Source organism: Mus pahari, chromosome 8 (genome assembly GCF_900095145.1).
Source record: "Mus pahari chromosome 8, PAHARI_EIJ_v1.1, whole genome shotgun sequence".
In the NCBI taxonomy this organism is placed as follows: domain Eukaryota; kingdom Metazoa; phylum Chordata; class Mammalia; order Rodentia; family Muridae; genus Mus; species Mus pahari.
In genome coordinates this window covers 61,656,105-61,680,849 of record NC_034597.1, presented here as the reverse complement: position 1 = coordinate 61,680,849, position 24,745 = coordinate 61,656,105, and the positions used below count along the sequence as shown (strand labels likewise).

Sequence of the window (24,745 nt, the reverse complement as noted above, 5' to 3'; positions counted from 1 at the left end):
CATCTGGTCAGTTGTAGAGTTCACCCCTGTGGCACTGTCTCAGTAGTCAACATACTTGAACTTTTAGAGCATTCTAGATTTGGATGTTTAAGATGAAACACCCGAAATCTCCACCAACCAACACAACTAGTATTTCCAGAACACAAGAGTCCTTCCGCCTGCCACGTGCTTTATAGTCCGCTGACTCACTGCTAACCCACGCAGATAGGGGCTTCCTCACCTCACAAAGGGGGAAACTGAGACACAAAGAGGATGGTGAGCAACATAGCCGACGAACGTGCCAAACTGAGGATCCAGAGAAGCAGAAATGGAAGCAAGGGTAAGACAGAGCACAAGCCATCAAAACGGTCCTGGGTTTCAGATTCAAGACCTATCCATGACCACCAAGGAACCAGGCAAACGCTTAACTCCAGCCACTGCTGCAGGAAGAAGGCCACACGGCTTCCGAGAAGCCAGGAGCTAAAGCTCAAAAAAATGGTGAGGAGCAGGCAGGTGAAGCATAGAGCCAACGGAAGACCAGGAAAAGCACCTGGGTCCAAGAGATGAATGGGCCACGCCCCAGGGGTGAGAGGAAATGGAGCAGGCACCAGCAAGGGTCACTTACCTGAGAAGATTGAAGCGAGCCTGAAGATGTCCGAGAGGCGCGAGGTCACAGGCTCATAGGGGGAAGCTTCGTAGAACTCCTCACCTGGAAGAAAGGTGGATGTGAGACACGGGCTTCCCTCAGGCAAAGCACCCCCATCAGACAGCAACTCTTCCTCAGACAGTCCCATTAACACACCCCAGGATGTGGACGAGGGCAGCCCTTGCCAAGGTGGAAAACGCTGTGCTGGCAAGTCAGGGGTGAGAGTTCATCTTGTAGAGACAAGTTATTTCTCACCAGCAGGGGCAGATATGACTGTCTGCCACGTGACCTCCCTGCAGGACCAACCCTCTTTAGAGGAGTCCGGGAAGAACCATGGCCCTCAGAAGGTCAAGTACACATCACAGCATCTGGAGACAGGGGTCTTACTACGACTTTTTTAGTTCAATTTCCTTGTTTCACAAGAGAGGACTCTGGGATAGCCCAGCAAGGTTTCCCGGGGGGGGCGGGGGTCCCCACAGCTTCATGTGGCAGACCCAGGGCTAAACTGGTCTCCTGGGGATACACACTCAGAATTCCCCCTTGGCCTCACCTCATGTCATCAGAGAGAGTCTAGCTGGGAACATTAAATGTCACTAGGTAAAGGGTCTGACCCCATGCTCCTATCCGCCTGGCCTCCGACACACAAGCTTCTAACCTCTCCTCTACCTGTTAGCTCGTGCGCCCCCTCGGAGCTTCAGAGGACGTCGGAGGCTTGGAGTAGAAAAGCAAGTGAATGACAGGAAATAAATGGCCCCAGGATGCCCAGGAGACCCTCACCACATTATCAAGAATCCCATGCCCTCTGCAAACACCTTGCAAGAAAGAGGAACATCCTCAGGAGACCTGACCAGTGCGGAGAAATCAATGCAAACTCACTCAGACTGTGTGTGTGTGGTGACGGGGAGGGGCAGACAGGGGGTGACCCACAGGCCTCTCACATTGATTTCCTATCCGGCAGGGCCCTGGCGCCACAGACAGGCACCTTTGCCTCCCGAGAGCCTGAGTGAGCAGTATCTATGCAGGATGTCCCTACCAGAGGGAGCAGAGACCACCTCAGCAAGAGGTTCCTTCATCTAACCCAAGAGGCCACAGAGAACCAGGACTGGAAATCCAGCTAGCTCTGGGACGCTTCGTAGCTGCTGCGTACTTTCCTCACAACAGAAGGTGGCTGGCTGCAGCCTTGGCCAGAGCACTGGGAAGCTTGCTGTGTGCCAGGCAGCACCCAGCATACACAGTATGTGACCCAGTAGAATCGAAACTTGATCCATTGCCTCTCAAGGTCTAAGTGCCGTCCATTGTACCCACTGAGGTTTAACTTACTCTCCCCTGGGAGAGTCCAAGGGGCGGGGGCCCCCAGGCACTGCCTTGTTTAAAGCCAAACCATCTAAGACCTTGGGAGTTGTTGTAGGGAGAAAAAAAAATAAAGTTCTGCACACCAAACATACTTCAGACAAACTAACTTATTCTCTTCACCACCTTGCGAGCTAGGCACTGTTGCTCACCTACTGCGCTGACAAGGAGCAGGGAGCACAGAGTAAGTCACTTGCTCCAAAGTGACTTAGTTTCATCACCTAGTCAGCAGCAGAGCCCGGCTTTCAACCCGGGGTGGCGGCCCTAGAGCACAGTGTTCTCTCACAGTATGCCACTCTCCAAGATACTGTGTGGCCCTCCAATAGACCCTATGGTCAGAGCTCTGCTGCCCCTGGACTGTTCCCCAGCACTGTCCAACTGCCACCTCGCCTGAGTACAGGAAGCACAGCCTTGTGTCTGGTCTGTAGGGCAGCCCACACCATTGGCTAACCAGGGGTTCCTCCTCTCTAAACCCACTGTCATTTAATTGGTCTGGTCCTGCAGCTGGGTGTACCAGGAAGTGTCAGGCCTGGGCCACTGAAGCCAGAACCAGGATGCAGATCCTGGGAACTGTCACTTGGGGCAGGCCTTTGCTCTTTGTGGGCCCTGAACTTCAGAGTCACTTTTGGTGGTATCTACCATGGGCATACACAGTTGTGATAACAGAGGAAAGAGACCCCACATCACTGTCCCGGCTATGGGATCACCCTCAGCACAACTGAAAGAAACCTTGATATAGTGTAAGGCCCCTGAATTCAGCCACCAACTTGCTGTGTACCCTGGACAGTCATTCTACCCCCGTGCCTCAGTTTCCCTTACCGTCAAGGTTAATGTATTACAGTTCTGACTCCCTGGACTCAGTGGCTACCTCTCCAGAGGCCATTATGCCTGACCCACTGGCTCCACCTTCCTCCAGTGCAACCTTGGCTCCTACTGCCGGTGTAATTCCTGGCCTTGCGTGGAGGAAGCAAACACCCGGGCAAGTCCCATCCACCTCAGGGTCACAGAGAAACCAAGAATTGGAGGAAGAGTCCTCCAATCATCTCTCTTGTCTCCTCTTTCAATGGTTCTTGCCCTCCTCTTGGCCCCAGATCCAGCCCAACTACTAAGTAGTATTAATATGCAGGGAGAAAGGACCTACAGCCTCCTCTAGAGAAATGGCTCAACCTTGGGTAGACCTTAGCACTCACAGGTTCAAAGGCCTCCTGGCTTCTCCTGTTGGAGAATCTCCAGCCCTGAGATCTAAGAGAAGAAGTAGCCTCCTACAGAGAAGAAGCACACCTCTGTAGAAAGGGACAAGATGGGATGTATTTCTGGAACCCTCACTGGAAAGCATAGGTACTCCAGTCTCTGCAGGGCTAGTACCTTCTGAGGTATACAGTAAGTAGTGTTAACAGGTGGCCATTGAGAGAATTAACTCAAAAATCATCTCAAGACATGGAACCAGAGAGAGAGAGAGAGGTACGGTGAGGGATTCCCAAGTCCAACGGGGCCTTGAAGATCACATGGTAGTGACAACCAAATACACAAGCACTGTGCTCACTGCTGTCACCACTGACCTCACTGCTGCCACCCCAGAGAAATGCCTCATCTCCCCTGCTTCTGATCACAGGTTGTCCTGAGCAATGCCACCAAGGTGATAACACTGTCCCTGCTCAGAAAGCCAATCAGCCTGGGGCACCTCTAGTCAGCTCTTCTATCACCTGCCCTGTCCCCTGCTATGCAGGACAAGCTAGCTCACCTCTACTGGCTGTCTGAAGACCTAAGTTCAGTTCCCAGCAGGCTCACAACTCTCTGAAACTCTTTTACCTCTGGCTCTCAGAATCTGGCTCCCGTGGGCCCCTGTACTCACGTGCTCATAACCGTATGCAGACATACACACCTGCGCATAATTAAAAGTAACAGCAAAATAAAAATACTTCTTAAAAGCTCTGCAAATGAACATAGAAGGCAGAGATATCCACTTCCAGGAGCAGGAGGCTTCCTGACGTGCACGCCGGAAGCAGACCATTGGGTGAACGGTTCCTCGTGTCACGTATGAAGAAGCACACGCGTGTCAGGATAGCCATACCTACCTCGGTGCCCTTTAGCTCTCAGAATGGAGTTGCTAGGGAGAAGTGGCCACCTAAAGCCACAAAACCCCTCTAATCTTTATGAGAGTAATCCCATGACTAAATGCTTGTCCTTCCTACTTAGATGTTCAGAGCATATCTGAGCTGTCTCAGTAGCTACTGGAGAACCCTCTCTCGGGACTCTACTCACTCCTCTCATCCTTCCCTTCTGGTACTCTGCAAGGAAACTCTCATCTTAGGTTAGTGGCCCAGCTCTGGCCCTGGACCACACCCCCTGTCCTCATTCCCAGAGGCACAAATGCACAACGAACCTTCCCGTGTCTTCCCCTAGCCTCTCCATCCATCCTCCTTTGGGGTTTAGACATCTTGAAAGTAGGTCATTCCTTCTGTCCTCTACACACACACACACACACACACAAAAAAAAATTCTGGGAAAAATTATCCGTGTTCATCATGTCCAATCCCCGCTTCCATTTTTTTTCCCTAACCAGGGCCCTGCCCCTAGAGGCCACGTAGGAAGCTTACCCAAGGGGCAGCAGTGGTCCAGAGGGCACTTCCATGGCCCATTGCTCTGTGACTGTACCCACTGACTGTCTTAGCTCCAGGTTCCACACATGAGCTGATGTACACCCCAGAATCTCTCTAGAACCATATCTTGCCCTGAGCTCTGTGCATGCATGTCTGCAGGGCTTGAACAATGACAGGTAGGGAGCCCTAGAGAAGCATCAAGCCCCCTGCCGCCTTCTATTTTACAGGCACTGGAAGTTGGGTTATCTTCCTTGGCCAGTCTTTTTCTTCCTGTCTCATTTGACAGTAGCTGCCAAAACTTGTTGATTCTACCTTGTTAAGAAGCACTTAGATCCAGCTTCCCCTTGGTTGCCCTGTCCTGTTCCTGCCACCATTATTCCTGCCTGGTGTCACAGTCCCTACAGCTGACTGCTGCCCCCCAGAACTACATGGATACACTCTGAAGCATCAAGTCTGATCAGGTCCCTTGAAATCTGAATTAAAACCACCCAGACTTCCTATTGCCCAGCAGATCTCTCTCTTCCCAGCTTCCCATCCTTCTAATCCATGCTCTAGATTGTCCAGTTACTTACACTTCTTCAAGAAAATTCAACTCTCGGGCCTAACCCTGACGTGCCTCACCCTCCATCTGTCCACTCTTAGTGTGTCCCTCCCCTGGGGAGTGTGATTCCATCCCAGCCTGGAGACAGCATCTCCCCCACCCCACCCCTCCAACCCTGAAAGGCTCTTTAGACTTTTTAACAAGGACTTAGAGATGTTCCTCTGAGGTGTCCCTACTATGCTTTTCCATCATAACGCGTATGCCTTCAAATGGCAAGTGCCGCCTTACTTACCCAACCTCTACCCCAGGCTTTAAGTTCCATAAAGGCAATGGCTACACCAGATCCTAGACTATTCCAGTAACATACAGCATCCGTGCACTCTCAATGCGTATTTGCTGAATTAGTAAATGAACGTCTTGCCAAGCGGACCAATCATCCTGAAGTCTATGCAATCTCAAGCCCCTGTCTGGACTGAGGAGTGCTGAAGAGGTATCATTGAGGCTAGTGGGGGGCGCTCAGGTTCTGCCTTGGGCAGGCTTCGAGAGGGCTTGCCTAGAGTCATGGAACCTGTTGCCTAAGCTCTGTATAAAGTGCCTAGGTCAGCCATTGTACCCAGAGACCACATGAAGGAAGACAGACTTGACTCTGCGCTCCGCTCCAGGGAACTGGGCATCAGAGTGGCAGGGGCTGATACCTCCTGTTCTCACTTACACGTCTGCCTGATGTCTCTTTCCTCTCGTGGGCACAGTTCCGTGCTGCCCTTGCTTGCAGCCTATCATCCGGTTCATCCTCCACCCTCGTTGCCTCCCTTTCTCCATCACCATTGACCTCCTAGGAGGAGGTAGCTACTTTCTCCAGATTCAAATCAGTTCACCCTTTTACCAAGTTCTTCCTTCTGAGTCCCTGGTCAGATTCATCCATCCCCTCCCCCGTCACCTCCCTCCCTCGGAGCCCACCCGAGCTTACCCTCCGTCAGCCCCAGATGGATGCTCCAGTAGATCTGCAGACACTGCAACTCCTTCTTCATGCCCCGCTTGCAGCGGCAGTCATACAGTGGGCTTTCCTGCAAGACCTCCAGGGCCGCCTGGCACTCCTTATTGGCCAGCATGGTATTGCGATCCCGGCCTGCCAGGCACTGCCGAAGGGTGCGGTACCTGGAGCTGCAGTTGGATTCAGCCGCACACAGCTCATTGGCCCGGACACAGTCCACTTGGGGGCGCCAGCCGTGGAGCTCAGAGCCCTGCAGAGAGGAAGGGCTGGCCAAAGAGCGGAGGGTTTCGTCTGGGTAGTGGGGAGGGAAGACAAGCGTGAATGAGGGCCACCACAGTTTCTGACCCCAATGTAGGCCTAAGGTTTGAAGGAACTTCTCACCCTCTCCATAACGAAGTACACCAAGACCAAGGTCAACGCAGACCCAACCTAGTCAGCCATGCTCCCCTACAACCATGGTTCACATTCATTTTCTCCTGAGCACAATCCTAGGCGGTGGAACACGGCATGATCAATCCAGAAAGGCCTTCACTGAAACTGCCAGTAGGCTGAGATGCCAATAGTCCAGACAGAATGACATGGCCTCAACATGGAGTGGCAAGGGTTATGCAGCGGGATCTTGCCTCGACTCCCAGCGGATAAACCTCCGCTCCATCCAAGGTATTGGAGGCTCCAAAAGTCAGTTAACCCTTAGAGCCTGTCTGCGACTTATGAAGAACTCCATCAACATCAAATTCCAGGGAAGCTCCGGTCCAACTCAAGGTCACACACAAAAGCAGCAAGCCCCCTCCAGCCCCTCAAGTCTCGTCATTCTGTATCATCAGGCCTTTAGAAGACAACCAGAGACAAGCCTAACTCAGTCCAGGAGGCCTGGGAGAGAAAAGCAGAGACCCCTTTCGTGTCTTGCCTTTCCGTATCTGCCAACTTCACACCAGACAGAGGCCTGACAAAGTGTCTGCATGGGTCAAGTTCTTCCCCAGCTCCCTGAAAAAGAGACCGCATTAACCGGAGCACAGGAGCAAGCCCACTCCCCTGGGCTGCTTCCCCATCACGACCTCTCCCATCTCCCATCATCTCTTGCTTCCTGTCTCCCAAGGGTTCTGTTCTCCACAGACCTTACCACCTTTTTCTTTTAAATGTGCTCTCTCCCTCTCTCTCTCTCTCCTTCTCTCTCTCTCTCTCCCTTTCCTTCATACACTATTCCAAAATCCCTGTCTTTTTTATATATACTTCCTAAAGCAAAATAATAAATCAACTCTAGAAAGGAAAGACTTCTCCTTGGGGCCCTGCCTTCCAGCCTGAGTATGGCTTCAGCCCACCCCCTCTTATCAGCCTCCCACAGTGTCCCCAGAAGGGAGGGGCCTGAGGACTGGACAGGAAGGGCAGAGAGAAGCTGGCCAGACCCTTTCAAAGCCAAGCTTCCAAAATGGTTTCCTCCAGACACAGGAGACATCTTCCTGTCTCCCTGTCCTTCCTAAAGCCCTAACTCCAGACCCTGCCCCTCAAAAAGCCACATATCTCTGCCAGAGCAAAGACTGCCTTCTGCAAGACCCAAAGAATAATTTGAGAGGCTTCCTCCACTCCCTCCCACCCAAAACAGAATAAAATTCTAGGCCAGTCATCCCTTCCTCAGAATACTGCAAAATCCCCCTACCCCATCCTCTTTCAGAGCTGCCACGCTCAGGCCTTCTCCCTAGGAGGCCCTGCTCATGGGGGAGCTACTGCAGGGAGACAGCGACACCTACAGGTAGAGTTGCACACAGCAAGCCTGTCACTCCCCAGAGCTTGGGGGGGGGGGGGTGAGGGGGGATCATTCCCAGTTGGAAACAGGAAAGGAGATGAAAGGGAGTTGGACTCCTGATGGAGGAGGCTCCAACTACAGCAAAGGAAAATTTCTTCTCTTGCTGACCACACCCCTGGCCCAGAACAGAAAGAGTGGAAGGATGTTACCACACTGAAACAAGACAAGAGGTAGAAACCTGTACAAAGTGGGAGTTGCTGAAAGCAAGGTCTGCCCAGGCACTAGCCTGAGATGTGTCCTCCACTACAGCTGAAGTAGCAGCTTTCTTTCAAGGGTTCAGCAGATTCCTGCATCCCTTTACAGGACTCTAGTGCCTCTGGGCCACCCAGGAACAGCTGAACTACCACGCCCCCAACTCGCACCTGTCAGCTGGTCTCAGGCAGCCAGCCAGCTAGCTCTGCATTCTCTCTGACTTTGTCCCGGGGTTCCATAGGACTTCACCTTCCACCTGATTGAGCTAAAGGTTAAACTACCCAAGGGGAACACAGAATGGGACACGGGAGGAAGGGGTGGCGCTCAGAATGGGACACGCTGGCACCCTGGGCCTTCTATGGGCTCAGAACTTACAAGAGTTTAAAGTCAGTCTTGGCCTGCCCTGCAGCTGGAGCCGAGAACTCTCTTGATAGCCTTAACACAAGCCTCTACTGGCTCCCCATGCCAGTCTCAAGGGCTTCCTCATTGTGTCAACTGATGTTCATAAAGGGCAAGGATAGGTTCTGCAGAGGACCAGGACATCCTTTCAACGACTGTCCCTATCTCTGGGACTCGGCTTCAAAACTCCCAGATGCAACCAAGCCCAACCGGAGAAGGGAATCACATCACGGTAACCTGGAGAGGCTAGCCAAGAATCAGAAGAAAAGGCAACCTTCATGGCCTGGAGGAAGAAAACCTGGAATTACCAAGGATAGACAGTGTGGACCAGTTCCAGGGAATGCCAGGGAGGGGAAGGCAGAGGTCCACATTGCCCTCCTGTGTCTACAGTCCCCTCAACAGCCAGAATGTGCTAGAATTCCACCAGGGGCTTGGTGCTTTGCCCACTCTGTTTCCTCTCTCCATGGCATCCTATGCCAACCTTGGAAATCTGGATGGTTGGGTTAAAAAGCCCTTTCTCTCCACCGCTGTCCTCTGACACTAGATCTCACCCAGAACCTTTGAGAGAGGCATCTGAAGGGGTCGGGACATGGCCCCAGCCAAACTGTTGATTTGAGACTGAAATCCCAAACTGCTAAGGAACCACCACGCTAAACAGACTTTCCAAGTGGTTCCCAACTATATAGTCTAGCCAGGAAAAGGCTTTTGGATTTACATTTCCTTCACACCATTCATCCCAGCCCATCAGAGCTTTTCAGACTCCTCTGGCCTGACATTCCTTTGAGCCCTTTGCCCTGCTTTGGAGAGGGACTTCTCAAGGGATAGGAGACTGAAGGGTCATAACTCAAGGAGGTGTCAGGCAACCTTCTCCCCCTCCACTTTCCATCTCAACCCTTGGGGAGCAGGCAGTGGCGGATTTCTCTGCTCTCTGCTCATACTCTCTACACACATATGTGCACATACGTGTACACACCCATTATGGGCAGGATGCCCATTGCTACCTCTGAGGAGAACTGACTCCTCAGCTAAGATCACCCAATGTGCAACATGGGGTCTGATACTGGAGGGGATCCGTGCTCATATACCACTGCCCCTCAGAGGGGACCCCTATACCTGGAAGCATGCATCCTTTATGAGGGAGGGGTGTAACTCAACAGCAGGCAATCTGGCTGGTTTTTACCTGAAATGCAATGCTTTCTTCTTGGCTCTGATCATTCTAAGACCCTAGAAAGCCACGTTTTTTTCAGACCATTAATGAAGAAAAGGTCAAATTTTGTGACAATTCATTTGGAATGAGAGTTCACTTCCCCAAGGCTGCTAGAAAGGGCTGCAGGATGAAAGTGAGCCCAGAGCATCTTCAACCCTCCTACCCTGTCCCTCCCACCCACAGGGTTACTGACAAGTGGAGAAAGCAAGTATGGTGAAGGCCACACCCCAGGGCAGGGCTATGTCCCCTGGGAATGCATAGCTGGGAGGTAGAAAGTCTGTGAACAAGCAAAGGGCCCAAGATACAGCCAACATCGACTACAAATCCACAGGACCAATCTGGAGGGCACTTCTTAGCCCATTCACATCTCCTGTAAGCAAAGGCTACCTCCCTGTCTGGGCTATCCCAAGCCCTTTTCTGCTGAAGGTAAAGGTGATCTCTTGATGCCTGCTTGGTAGCCAGTTCACTCTGGTCTGCCAGCAAGTACAACAGCACCTGACTAAAAGCAGATGTCACACACACACACACACACACACACACACACACACACACACACACTTTCCAGAATTCCCTACCAGTAACCTTGCCTGGGAACCCTGGGGCTACACATAGCCTTGCAAGCATCTTTTCTTTACCTGTAAGAGAGAAAATCGCTATCTATCCCTAGACCTTACTTCCCAAGCAGCTGAGATTTTACAAAGTATAAGGGGAGGGGGGAGGTGCCGGCTGGAGCTCAGAATCAGAACCACTGGGCAGCCGCTCCTCCCTGTCACAGAGGGAAGGGGCGTACAGGGTGAGCAGTAAGTGGTCTTTGTTAAAATCTGTTTTCTCCCTTTCCCTGCATTCCCCACACGATCTTCTTCTTTCCAAGGAGCAAACTTTGGCCTCCTCTTTCCCGTGCCACAAGCCCTAGGCCCCTGGGTTGTTGCTCTTTGAAGGCCTTGAACACCCATTTGCAAGCCTGAGCTCCACCTACCCATCTGGCTTGGAAAGGGAGGTGGTGGGTAGGGAGAAACTTGCAAAGTGCTACAGAGAGTGGAGAGATAGGGTGCGTTCCTGAGACTGATTGGCAAGTAGGAGGTGACTACAAGGACTCCCCGCAAACGTCCAAACCAAGACCTTCTGCCGAAACCCACCGACTCTGAGGGCCTTCCAGAAAGGAGGGGCAGGCTTGATAGCGTCCCGCCAGCCTCTCCCCTCCCTCCTTTCATTCACACCAAGAGTTGCATTTTTTTTTCCTTCCTAAGTTGTTGCAAATTGAACCCATTATTTTGAGGGAAATGAGCGCTATAGGCCTGCAAGTAAGAGTGTGTGTCGGTGTGTGTGCGCGCGCGGCGCGGGAGTGCGTGCGGAGAAGGTTTGAATGTTGGAAGTCTCCTTTTCGGTCCTCCGCGCAACCAGCTAGCCGCTGCACAGCTCCCTCCTCTAGAGCCTCCCAGGCAGTTCGGCTCCCCGGAGCCCCAGGCCCGGGCTCCCAGCTCGGCGCACTCTCCCGGTGTCTCCCACGGCGCCCTGCTCGCAGCCCCCAAGCTCACCCCCGCATGCCCAGCTTCCAGTGGGCGACTGAATGCGCGCAGCCCCTTGTGACCCCCAGACTCGCCACCTGCAGGTACTCACCTAAAAAGAAGAAGAGGCAGAAGGCGTTTGCCAAGATCATGTTAAATAAATCCCACAGTTTTGTGTGTATGTGTCTTTTTCCCTTAGGTTTAAAAAATTAAAAATAAAATAACAACGATAATAATAACAGCCAAGCAATGATAACGACCCCCAAATCCAATGCGGAGATCCCGCCGGGCGGCCGCCGGTTGAAGATCCCGAGTCCAGGGATTCTCGCTGCTGGCTGGAGGGGGAGGGGTGGGAGGCGGGCGGTGGGCTGCCTCTCGACGTCCCCCCCCTTGCCACTGAAATCAAACACACGTAGCTATGTGTCTGGCTGCCTTCTAAGCCAACAGCCCGGTCCTGAGGTCAGCCCAGCCCTTCGCTCTCGCGTCCGGGAAGGCGAGAGTCCCCGTGGGTCCAATTCCCCTGCACTTCCCAGGAGGGGACTGGAGAGGTGGGGGCGAGGCAATCTGAAAGTGAAGGGCTGGAAGAAAGCAGCGAGGGAGGGGGTCAGAATAAATGCAAATAGGAAAGAAATCCACCGACGGATGAGAGCAATCCAGTAGGAGCTTCTAGGACGGGAGACCAGAGTAGCTTCTTTGGCACCAAGACGAAGAAAAAGATTCAAAAAAAAAAAAAAATCTTCTCCCGCTATCCCTTGCTCGGCTCACTTTTTTCTAATGGAATTCCAGTGCCGGTGTGCCTGTGCTTGCGTGAGTCTTTCCTCCCTCCCTCTCTCCCTCTCCTCTCCTCTCCTCTCCCTCGCTCTCGCTCTTTGCTCTCGATCTCCGCTCTCCCTCACTCTCTCTCTTCCCCTCCCTACTCCCTCTCTCCCTGCTCCTCCCTCCGCCCTCCCGCTCCCTCCCCCTTCGCGGCTCCCTCGCTTAGGCTCTCGCGCCTCGCCCCTCTCCTCTGCTCGGGGCTCAGCGCCCCGGCTCCCTGGCGGCTGGCGGCGCAGCGCGCGGGAGCGCGGCGGAACAGCTACACTCTGCAGCAGCTGTGGTAGCGACTCGGCGGTGATGGAAGCTACACCGGAGTGGCGCTGGCGCCCGGGAATACTGGCCTAGGGGTGAGCTCCACCGCTGGCTCCCTCGGCTCAACTGCCCGCCCTTCGTGGGACCAGCCTGCTGGCTTGGCCGGAAACCGACTAGATCCCCCGGCCAGTGTCCACGCTCAAACCAACGAAGCCTCCCGCCCCCTCCTCTCCAAGCAATGTGTCATCCTGGCTAGGTGAAGGCTTGCGTTCTCCAAGTGCCACTGCCCCCGCACTGGACCCCCAGAGCCATGAGGTTTCGGAAGCCTGAGCGAGGTTAGGGGGACACTGAGGCCCGGGTGCTGGAGCCATCCTTGAGGCATGGGGGGCAGGGCAGTAGAAAAACCCAGGCGTGGTGGTCTAGGTCTGGAAGAGAGAGAACCACTCTCTGCAAGCTGATGTATTCCTCGTGGGGAGCCGATCTGAGAGTCTCCCCAAAAGCACTAGGGAACTCAAAGACGCCAACCTTATATCCCTGGGTCTAACCCCGCTCTCCTACTCGTGTGTTCTGCATGCTGAGCTCAGGAACTTTTACCGCACACTAGTGCCTCGCTTGCCACCCCACCCCGCGCGCGCTCCCCAACACACACGCACACACACACCAGCTCTGCAGCCATTCCAGATATGTCTTCCCCAATTGATCTCTCCTCCCCTGGACCAGAGAGAAGATTGTCTAGGGGTCCCAACTTCCTCCTCGAAGGCCAGTGAACCAGACAGAACTGCGCGGGAAGAATCCGGCCCGGGTTGACACCCCACCCTGCTGGGGCGCCTCAAGACAAGGGGCACTCAGGCCTCTGCTTTCCACCCCCTCCCCGCAGACAGAGATCTCCTGGACCCCCTAGCTAGTCAGGGAACTAAGGCCACTCCCTGTTCCCGAAGCTGCGGGTGGAGACCCTTCCGGATGGAGACTCCTCCCCAAACCGGGAAGGGGAACAATTGGTCCATCTGTCTTTGGGCCCAGCTCACCGGCGTAATTTAGTCATAGGATTTATAATAAAAGCCCAGAAGCCCCGAAAAAGAAGCGTCTGGCTGGAGAAGGGTTGAAGGCGAAGTAAGGCTGCTGACAGGGCGGCAGACAGGCAGGACACACACCTCAGCGCCCTCAGGATCATACAGCCCACGCACACCCGGCACCCTAGTTCCAAGCTTCTCTCTGACACACCTTCGGCTGCCCGGCATTTCGCACTCCTATGTCTTGCATGCGGCTCCCGGAGCCAGGTTTAGGCGATGCTTCGTCAACTTTCCACGTTGCCAAAAAAAAAAAAAAAAAAAAAAGAGGTCACTATCCCAAGTTTATTTGGGAGTGTCTTCTAAAATACATTGTTAAATATTAAGGCGGTGGAATAAAGGAAGTGGTAGTGTGTTTAGTGTGAAGAGAGGGGTCACTCACAAAACCAGCAGCCTTAGCTGCTAGTGGAAAAGCTAGAGGGAGCAACTTCCATCTTGTGGATTTAGGCGGGAAGGCACAGAACAGGCGTTTCATCTGGCCATAGGGAGACAATGATCCTAGACCCTACACCCAATAATAACACCACTGTGACAGCTGGGTAGGGGAGAGTTCCAGCGGAAAGTACCAAAGCAGCAGCAACAGCAGAGCGCTGGCTTCTCTCCATCAATCCTCCATCCCTCTGCTGTTTTTTACCTTCCCAGAGTCCCCTAGATTCTTTTCAAAAATTGGGGAACTTCCACATCTGATGTAGGTTAAAAGATGAAAAGCAATGAGCTATACCTCTAGAAACTCTTAGCCCAGAGGCCAGAGGCTGGACGCTTCACCACTACATAAATTAAGCCACTTCTGCTCCCTCACCTACATCCAGGCCCTTCTGATGATCCAGGTGTTACCCCACCTCCCTTAAGGGCCTCTCCTTCAAAATTACTGCTAAGCAATCCCTCCATTATTCAGACCTTACCTTCGGTTAGCCTTAGTTGAGTACTAGGGGGAGAGGGTTTTGGAAAAAAAAAAAAAAAGCTAAGTGGGCTGAGAAAGCCATAGAAGACAGCCAAGGATTGCTCTGCTGAGTTCCCATGGGAACAGAGTCAGGGGGTTCTGGTAGTAGGAGGTGAGCGACTTTGTGATGCTTCCTGCCTTTCAGGACCACCCAGGCCTCACAAAGGACAATGGGAAATACTCACTACCACCTGTTGACGCTATGGGACATATTTACCTTGAGCCCTCCTCCCTCCTATCTGCACCAAGATCCACCACCCTCTGCCAACTGCCAACCTAAGCTACTGTTGGATAGGGCACACACTGTCTGTTTGCCAGGATCTGCTGAGGAGAACCTATTAGGCAGAGGGCAATTTAATCTCTCTGGACCTCAATTAGCTCATACGAAAATGGGGATGTTTCTTAAAACCGGATTTGTAGAGATTAGACAGGGCACTGCACCCAAAGCTGCTGACAGAATGCCTGGCCCACCCCTTTCCTCCTGGGTCCAGAGTGTGAACGAGGTTACAGGAGGCTACGGGAGCTAAGAGCAATGAGAAGCAGAGATTGGACGGATAGCAAAGTTTCAAGAGAAGCAGAAAGTGCTTTCTAGAAGATGGGAGAAGTTCTTGCAAGAGTAAGTTATGGGGGAATGGGGTGCCCTTTGGGAGGTGGGACATGATGCGCTTTCACACCTAAGATACCCTGTGTTCTTGTCTGCTCTCGTGGACCTCACCTTGCTGCGCCTGTGCTCACACAGGGACCACCCCCTGAACACAGACAGAGCATCATAACCAAGCAGGGGGAGGGAAAGAGGACACATGAAACTTAGTGCCTTCTTGCCTTTGTCTTGTGGAGAAGATTCCCTCAAAAGCAAGGAGTAAGGGGAGGCACAGAGTAACCACCACAGAGTCCAAAATCTCTTCATTTGGTATAAGAAGGGGCTCCCTTGCCCTCCAGAGGGAAACCAATCAAGAGTATATATATATATATATATATATATATATATATATCACCCCATCATGCTAAGACATGCAAGGAACCACAGAATGGTACTCCACAGGACAGAAGCCTACGCCAGGATGTTTACCATCAGCTGTCCAAAACAAGCTTACCTTACCCATTCTCAGAACTGTTCCAAAGGCTGGGGGAATAGACCTGGGTTGTCTATCAGGGAAGCATGTGGAGATGGAGTTAGTCATGTCTCTAAGAAAAGAAAGGAAGCATGCCAAAGGCAACCTGGATCCCAGTGAGGGGAGAAAAGAAAATGTCACTGGATTTGGGGAATGCTGACTGATCTCACTGTTCACGGAAGTGGGATTCCCTCTGGAGACATGAACAGATTTGGCTAAGGACATTTTGGGCATGGGAGTTGTGTGGGAGACTACTGTGGTAAGGAAGGACTGAGACACCCAGTCATTGAGAGGAACCAAGGGCACAAGTAGAAGAGGATCTAACAGATCCAATTGACGGATATGGGAGAGGACCACATACCCCAGGCTTTAGACTTGAGGCCCCTGGGAGCCACTAAAGGGCTGAGCAGGTAGGTGACATCATAATTTTAGTGATACTGATATGACAAGTGTATGAAAGATGGAGACCAGTAGGGAGGCAGTTGTGACAGTCTTGGCCTGCGGTAATGAGGGTCCCTAACAGGAGATGGCAGTGGACAAGGACAGGGGATGGCTGTCAGAGTCAGTGCACTCTAAGATGAATCAGCAGGATGCTGCTGACAGCTTGGACTATGGTGGAGGGGAGGAGGGAAATTCCCATCTACCCAAGAATCGCCAGGCTGGAATAAAGACAACAGCTCTCATTTTGTGGGCTCTGTTGTGGGAAGAAAAAAAAAAAAAAAGAAATTAGTTGTTAACTTGATGGCGCGATACAACTTAACACTCCGTTAATTCTTATGATAAATCCATGGGTCAGGTTCATGGTTAAACTCATACAAAGTCCTATATAAAGTGGGATAAAGTCAGGCAGCTAGGATCTAGGGTCCTGCATTAGTCAATCAGGGTTAGCCTACGAATAAACAAAATGACAGCAGCTCCGGGTCTATAAATTCTGTGCCTGCATTAAGGACATCTAAGATAATCCCTTTCTCTCTGCCCTGTCTGGAAAAAGAATCATGAGAATGAAAACCTTTTTTGTTATTTATACTTTGGACCTGTCTGGATTCATCCTTGGAGCTTGAGGCTCGGAGGGAACCTGTCCACGTAAAACAGTTCTAGTCCTGTGTCCTGCGCCTGGATTATCCCTGAGCTTACCGGGCTCTCTTCCAGTCCCTGTTGCTCTCGAATGATGACAGAACCCCAACTAGTATCCCAAGGCGGCAGCCCTGAAAAACAAGGTGCTAGCCTGGGGGTTAACTAAACCTTCCGGTTCTCTCAGAGTGAGCAAGGCTTCACAGCAGGGTGAAGGAGACCAGACTAGGAAGAGAGGTGTTCTTTACCCCTGGGGATTGATTTCCCTGACTGATGTCAGTCAGTCTTCTGGGAGCTTCACATTCCTGGTAGAAGTAGGATTTTTTACAAGAGGTGGGATCTCCCTGCTAAGCTTCTTCCCAAGACCCAGGATCTGCTCTGTGACCTCACCTGGCCCAGAGAGCTCCTCAGGCTCCAGGCTAGCCCATGAGAGAAAGCAGAACCTGCTTGCTTGGAGGGAGAAGGGGCAGGATGGAGCCGCAGCCTTAATCCATGAACCCTCTGATGGAGATACAATGCCTCACACAGCACAAACGCCTGCCCCATCCAGACCTTGAGGAAGACATGACCATAACTAGCCTCCCTTCAAAACAGATGACCTTGGGTTGAAGACTGTCCACTACGTAGCTAAGAAAGATCATGGTCCGCCCAAGGTCATGACATAAGCCAGCAAGCTTCACATCTGGGACCAGAAAGCAGGTCCTTCTCACCCTATGGCAAGGAGTGAACTCTCACTAAAGAGAAAAAACAACAACAACAACAACAACAAAAAAAAAAAAAAAAAAAAAAAAAAAAAAAAAAAAAAAAAAACAGCCTGCTGATGTACTACATCATTCAAGATTTTTCCCAGGACAGGTGGCTGTTGGGGGAAGTGGGCACAGGAAAAGTACCCAAGGCACTTTGGGACATGGCTTTATGTCATCTGAGACAAGCTGGGCACAGCTGGTGTTGATCTGAACTCCTTTCACCAGACTTCCAAAAAGAGGCTGCACCCCAGTCCTTCCTTACTGCCCGCTTGTCCATCACAGCGTAAATAAGCCAGGAAACCGCCCTTCTGCAGAGCTATGGCAAGACAAAACCCCAGACATTGCCTCCCCTTGCCCGCTGCCTTCACTGTTCTGCTGCCTGTGGATGGCATGTATTCACCACACCCAGCCTTGTGCTGGGACCAATGCTGTATTTGACAGCCCCCAGCTGCCTGGAACAGCCCCTCAGCCTCTCTCGGGCACTGGCCATCTGCCAGACTACTCAGCTAAGACAGATAGGGGCAGTAGCTGCTTCTGCCAAGACTCCTGAACAGTGCCTGCTTCCTGGCACCCCCAGGAGAGCTCTCAACCCCAGTGGCTCCCCCACTGGGACCAGGTCTTTATTTAGCCAAGCCTGGCAAGGTAGGTGGAGCATCAGCACTAGGTCTGGGATGAACTGTCACTCAAAGGCCCTAGCTCTGTATCCAGGGCCTGAAAAGCAGCTCACACGGGCTTTTTGGACACAAAATGAGAACAAGTGTGCTGCTTTCTAAACAGAAGTGTCTTCCCTCTGCCCAGAGGGAAGGTTCATCAAATGTGCATGTGCATTTATCTGCATATCCATCCTATCGCCCCCCCCATCATCTCTTGTTCTGGGGGTTTCTTTTCCTATTATCCAGACTTTCTCTCCTTATGCCACCATTTCTCTGAACTAGTGTTTTCCTGCTATCTTATTGGGTTTCCTGTGGTACAGAAACATGAGAAAGAGTTTTAAACACAAAAGAATGAATCATTTATAGCAGAATCAGGACCATCACCGCTCTCAGGCCCATGGCTCTTAAGGTTATAAGGAGCAAGAATAATATCCACCCTGATCAGGAGTCTATGGAAGGCATCCCTCAGATTGTATATACACACCTGTGGCAGCCAGCTGCCTGGGTGCCTGTCTGCTGTATATACCGTTTGTTTTCAACAAAGGCTGCCTGGTCACCTCCCACTCCAGGGTGTAGTCACTATAAAGAAGTGACCACATTCATCAGGTAGGCCCCAGGATGGCAATGTCAACACTGTAAGAGTCCCCCTGCTGTCCCCCTACTCTTAGAAGGGGGGAGGAGACTGGCTGGGCCACAGTCTTCACTCTAAAATGGAAGCTCAGCATACTGCAATCCATCAAGTAGAAATGCCCCTTTATGCTGAGTCGGCTCCAGCCCTTTTCTTGCTGTCCTGAGACAACACCTAGCCAGCTGGTGAGGCATCATAGGAAGTCCCAGATTAAGGCCTGAGTTCTCCCTTGCTGCCAGCTCAGAGAAGAGGTTGGGACTGTGAAAGGGCAGCATAACACAGTGATATGGTGAGGGAGGGAGGGAGACTGAAATGTTTCCTTCAGGTGTATGTGTTTGAGCCCCTAGTCCCCAACTAGCGGCTCTATTTGGGGAGGCAGTGGAACCTTAAGACTGTGGTCTAACTAGCAGAAATGTGTGGGCACGGCTCCAGAGATGATATGCACCCCGTGGTACTAGCACAGCGCCCTCTACTCTACTTCTTGACCCAGCAAGATGTAAAAAGATTTACCACAAGCAACTCCCACTACAGCCAAACCTACCCCAAACACACCTCCCCCTCCATAATGGACTGATCCCTTCCCCTGAAACCCAAGAGCTGTAAGGAACTCTTCCTTGTTCCATCACATTTGTTTCTGTCACAGCAATGGAGGAGGGTTTGTGTACTGAGAACCTCGTTCTCTTGCCTATCTGTGCAGTGTCTTGGGGCCCTCCATTCACCTTCCATCTAATTCACCCGTGAAATGAACCAGCAAAGTATATCAGCAACCAGCTCTGTTCCCAGCTGACCATGTGACCTTAGGTCCTCTGGGATTGCAGTTGCCTACCCTGTCAACCTAAGGCAGGATGATCAAGGGAGATGCTGAACACTGACATCACTTTGAAGTGTATAAGACACCCTGCAGGGGCAAGCAACTGTGAAAGGTTTTTGGTTTTGGTTTGCTTTTTTTTTTTTAGGCAGCCCACATCTTTGAGCCGTGAGTCCTGGGGCTCACCTTCCAGCATCTGTTTCAGGAACGCGTTTCCCATGCCCGCTGCACATGGGTCTCAGTGGGAAAGAAGAGACTCTCCTTTCACAGGTGGAGAGACAGAGGCTTTCTGGTCCCACTGTGGGTGACACCCTCTTAGCACTCCCCACAGCATGTTGAGAAGGTTCATAGTTTCATCTGTCCCTCTTCAACCCGAAGCTCGAAGTAGACAGAACCTGTCTCTCCATCATCAGCATGCCTTCAGAGGCTGGTACATAAATACTCAAAAAGTGCTAGATACATGGTCCGACAGACAGATGGACAGAGGGATGGATGGACAAATGCTGCCTCTTCTAGGCCTGGTGCCACTTCCTATTTCCTGTCCTAGGAATCTCTGGGATCTAACTGACTCCTAATACTGCTGTATTTCCATAGGAAAAAAAAAATTGATAAACCTGACCAGAGATTTTTTTTTTCCTTTTACTGTTTAAATTCTTTTAACTCCAACTAGATTGGCTTATGCTCTTGACTTTAAAGTCTAATTCTATAAAGATTTAGCACATTAATGGGAGTCAAACCCTTTAGAAGTCCTGCTTGACCCAATGAGCCTCCTCTTTCTTACACGTTAGTGGGTATAATCCTCCAGCCTCTGTGCTCTGACCCAGGGACCTCAATAATTGTTTTTTAAGTTGGAAGAAGGAAAGAGAAGCTGTAATGTAAATTCTGGGCCTCAGAGAGCCCCCCACCCCCCACCCAACATGGATGAGAAGTATGCAGGACACAGAAAACTAGCAATAAGAAAATTGCAGAGACCTCTTGTCCCCTATAAAAGAATTACACACACACACACACACACACACACACACACACACACACACATTTCTGAGTGACCATAGCAACGGGGCAGAAGAAAAACAAGAGTTAACAGAGTCAGTATCCCCCCCCATTCATCTGATGGCCCCCTGGTGACCCCATTGCAGGGACAACTTGGCCAGGGGGCATCTTGAGTGTATACCTCGCCTTCTGTCACACTGATCACTGCCTATTTCTCCTCTGCCAGCAGCAGCTTTGCAAGTGAGTCTGGTAAACAGATCCTAAGCAAAGGGATAATCTATTTAGTTCAAGTTGCCCATGTGGCATGTGTGCCAGAACCTGCAAAGCTGATCAGGGCTCTTTTTTTTTTTTTTTTTTTTTTTTTTTTTTGGCCATCAATAGCAATCAATCACTGGATTCCTCAATACCTTCTTATTACTTCTCTCCCTGAAACATGTGCACTTGGAAGAAATGTTAACAGAGTCAGAGCCTTAATGCAAGCTAATGGCTCTCTCACAGGCAGAGTCGGTCACCAGAAGAAGAAGATTGGAATGAGAGGAAGAAGAAGCGAATCCACAGCCTTCTTGGGCCGCTCCCTCCCTTACCACACGCTTGAGGTTCATTGATCAAGCTGAGACTGCTCGTAGCAGCTCATAAAACAGCTGAATTAGGCACTTGGAGCTTTCTTCGTTCACTTTCTTTGTCCGAGTGTCAGTTCCATGAATCCCGAGTTGCCATCCATCCGGGACTTGCCGTACAGCAGTTCTCCGAATCCTTCAAACGATACTCAAGCTAACCTGCATTGTGCCTGCCCATCTACATGAGAGAACAGTGAGGTTCTGCAATGCGGTTCAGAAGGGAGACACTTTCCCACATCCTCAGGGACAGGAGGTAAGGGGTTTGTGGGCAGAGGCCACCCCTACTGGACTCTCACTACTCGTTCAAAGAAATCCCTGCTAAGAAGTTTTGAGGGAGCAACTGTTTCCTCACGAGGTTGTCACTCAGGGCTCTGGTCACAATGTTCCACTATTCTGCTGAACTCAGATAAGGAACCGAGATCTTTCCTCTGACCACAGGGAACAGCCAGAAGTAGAAGGCAGAAAGGCCCACTGACTGATACTATACTTCTGATATGCATTCTGGGAGTGTTTAAGTAGACCACACAGGTGTGCCGGAAACCTCTCTGAACAATGTCACCTGCTTAGTAGCCAGCCCAGTCTCACTATTATTGTAGAGTTCCAACACAGACAGAGTAGGCAAATCCACAGACCTTAGGAAGGGCAGAAAGGGGACCTGGGTGTGGTCTCCACTGCCAGCCACCTCCTTCTCAGTCCCCTCAGAGTTCAACTTAAAGCCTCCCTCCCCACCCCACCCCCGTCCTGCCCCGTGCTCTCCTCTAAGTGTATTCCATGGAACAATGTACTTGCTTAACTCCAGACACACTGAGAGACAAAGCCTGTAAGACGTTGCCTCTGCGTTCAATATGACCGGCCACGGCGGCTTGGAAAGGAGATGCAGATAGACAGATAAGTGCGGTCCAACGTGTAAGCTTCAGTGCTTGAACCAGGGTCCAGCAAGGAAAGAAGCTGAGCAGAGAATGGCTAGACAGAGAAATGAGAGCTCTAGAGACATCTTTTCATAAACAAACAAACCTTATTAATCTCTACCCTTAGGGGACATTTCGGTTTTAAAATTAATTATTCCAAACACAGAAAAAGATAAGGGTGTGAAACCATGCTATAATAAGCCGAAGAGAGATATAACAGAACAAAGTATTTGTGGTGGTTTGAATACATATGGTCCCCATAGACTCACGTATTTGAATGCTTGGCCATAGGGAATGGTGCTATTAGGAGGTGTGGCCCTGTTGGAGTCGGTGTGACCTACTAAACACAGAAAGGTAATTTCTATGTGTCCCTGTGGAGGCAGGCTTTGAAGCCTCCTATGCTCAAGCTAAGCTCAACATGGCACACAGTCTTTCCCTGTGCTGCCTATGGATCAAGATGAAGAACTCTCAACTCCAGCACCGTGTCTGCCTACATGCTGCCATTTCTCCCACCATGATGATAATGGACTAAACATCTAAAACTATAAGCTATCCCCAATGAAATGGTTTTCTTCATAGAGGTGGCATGATCATAATGTCTCTTCGCAGCAATAAAACCCTAACGAAGACAGTATTCATGTAAAATGACCATCTCTGGCCAAGTTGTTAGGTTGATTAGGCTAGTTTAGGTTAGGTTTGTCATAGCAAACGTGTGCACAGTCTCAGGGTTTTCTGCACGTGTATCATGTTCAGTGTATACTCAAACATTTAGACTGATGTATGCATGGTCACGAGTGCTCATCTGCAGGAGTACATGGACTCCTCAATCACTGAGGCAGAGAAGGGCGAGCTTGGGGGCACACAGTAGGTCAGAGGTGCTACGTATGTTTGACATGAGATAAACCATTAGCCATGGCCCACTACATAGACCCACCCAGTAACATCAGGACCTGTAGAGGTGAGGACATAGAAGGATGTCTAATGGGAAGACCATAACAAAGGATCAGAGAAGGGTATTCTATGACCTGGAGAACTTGGGTATTTGATTAAGCAGAGGACCCTTTAAGGGCATCTGAATCTGACTCTCCTGGGGCCAAAAATTGCTGGGACCTGGGACCTGGGACTGAATACACACATTCTTGCTAACTCCAGAGCAACTGATTTATGGCAGAGAACTGAAGAGGAACCACCAGACTCCACTCACTTCTGAGAGTTATCGCAGTAATCATAACTAACATTGATTGAGCATTTACTGTGCCATACCCATATCACCTGTATTTGTTCATTTTAGCCTCACAATAGCCTAGGGAGGACAACAATGTAGTGGAGACAGGCTGGAAGACAAGTGTCAGGTTCTTCATATTCTTCAATTAGCATACACACACACACACACACACACACATATATATATATATATATATATATATATATATATACACACACACACACNACACACACACACACACACACACATATATATATATATATATATATATATATATATATATATATATATATGATTCTGTACAGAAATACTGTTGCTAAAAACATATCAATTTTGCCACCAAGTCATGCTACTCCCCATGGAACTGGTTCACTAATTACACACAGTTTACAAATCCAAGATCTCAACCTGAATCTGTCACAAGTCATGACCTTGTGTAAGTCATGTTACCTCCCTGAACCTAAATTTCCTCATCCACTAAACACGGCCCCTTGAAATGTCTATTATTCATTCCCTTATAAGAAAAAAGTTTTGTTGCTTAAACTCCCGTGCTATTTATTACATGACACAAAAATTATACCTGTGGAGCACATATCCCCTAGAGAGGAGGCAAGGATCTGAAGGCCTATCTAACACCTGCTGGTTAGGAATCAAAGCAGAACATGTCTCTGGTCTCCCCAGACACACCTGAATGGACCCCTGCCCTCTTGGCCTCCACCTGTCTATCTTTCCCTAAAGGGGTTTTTGCAGCATCTCTCAGAGGGACAGCTAACTCGATAAGTTCCAGCATACCATGGGTGATGCTGAAGAGAGAAGTGCCCAGCCTGAGCCTGAGGCCAAGGCTTCCAGTCTCTCTCATTCCTTCTCACTCTCCTATCCCTGCAGTCGGACCCTTGGTACCACTTCCCGCACTTTCTCCTTTCTCCCAGCTTTTTAATTACATTCTGTGGCACAACCTCAACCCAGTGTGCCTAGTCCATCGATCTGTCCCAAAAGTGGCCATCACCTTCCTTAGGTTCCCATAATGCTTCACTTGGGGCTCCTTTCCACAGAGGATAGCCTCCCATTACCTGTATCTGTCAAAACCCTCCCCAGGCACACATGACAATGTCAACAGCAGTTATCTAAGAGTGATAGGATTATAGATTATCTCTATCTCCTTCTTTCCAATTTCCCCTTTTGCAGAACTGGGGGGATGAGCATATGTTATTTCTATTATCAGAAACACACACACACACACACACACACACACAATGAAGTCAGGCTTTAAGTCCATGCCCTCCTGTGAGCCCCTCCCCCTCCACCCTAGCTGACAGTCCTCTTTCTTCTGAGAAACGCTAAAGCTCCCAGCCCCATCATTGGCTGCTTTACACTGTATGAACTGAGAAGATGATACCATCAGTAAAATGCTTGCGCACAAATATGAATACTTGAGTTCAAATTCTCAGAACCCACATTAAAAGATAGCTACAGTCCTAGCCCAAGGGAGTCAAAGGCTAAGAGATCCCTAGGGCTTTCAGGCCAAGTAGACTTGCCAAATCAATGAATTCCAGTTCAATGAGAGACCACTTCTCAAAAAGCAAACTGGGAAGCAATCAACAATGTCTTTATTCCCACCTTCAGCAGTCTTCATAGCACATTCTGGAGCAACAACACATTGCTTTGAAAAAAAAAAAAAAAAAAAACAAACAAAACATT

At 50.5% G+C, this 24,745-nt stretch overlaps 1 protein-coding gene across 2 annotated transcripts in view; it reads right to left on the bottom strand.

The window, feature by feature from the left end:
* Positions 1–12,101, bottom strand: part of Gfra2 (GDNF family receptor alpha 2) — a 90,081-nt gene extending 77,980 nt beyond the window's left edge. The window contains exons 1-3 of one of the 2 annotated variants that reach the window (XM_021203035.2): positions 11,324–12,101; positions 6,084–6,398; positions 605–688 (exon numbers count right to left, since the gene is read on the bottom strand). In XM_021203035.2, the coding sequence (XP_021058694.1) occupies positions 605–688; positions 6,084–6,398; positions 11,324–11,363 (439 nt within the window). In that variant the 5' untranslated portion in view covers positions 11,364–12,101. The remainder of the gene's footprint in view (positions 1–604; positions 689–6,083; positions 6,399–11,323) is intronic. The other variant, XM_021203036.2, reaches the window with a different exon arrangement.
* Positions 12,102–24,745: the final 12,644 nt, after the last annotated feature.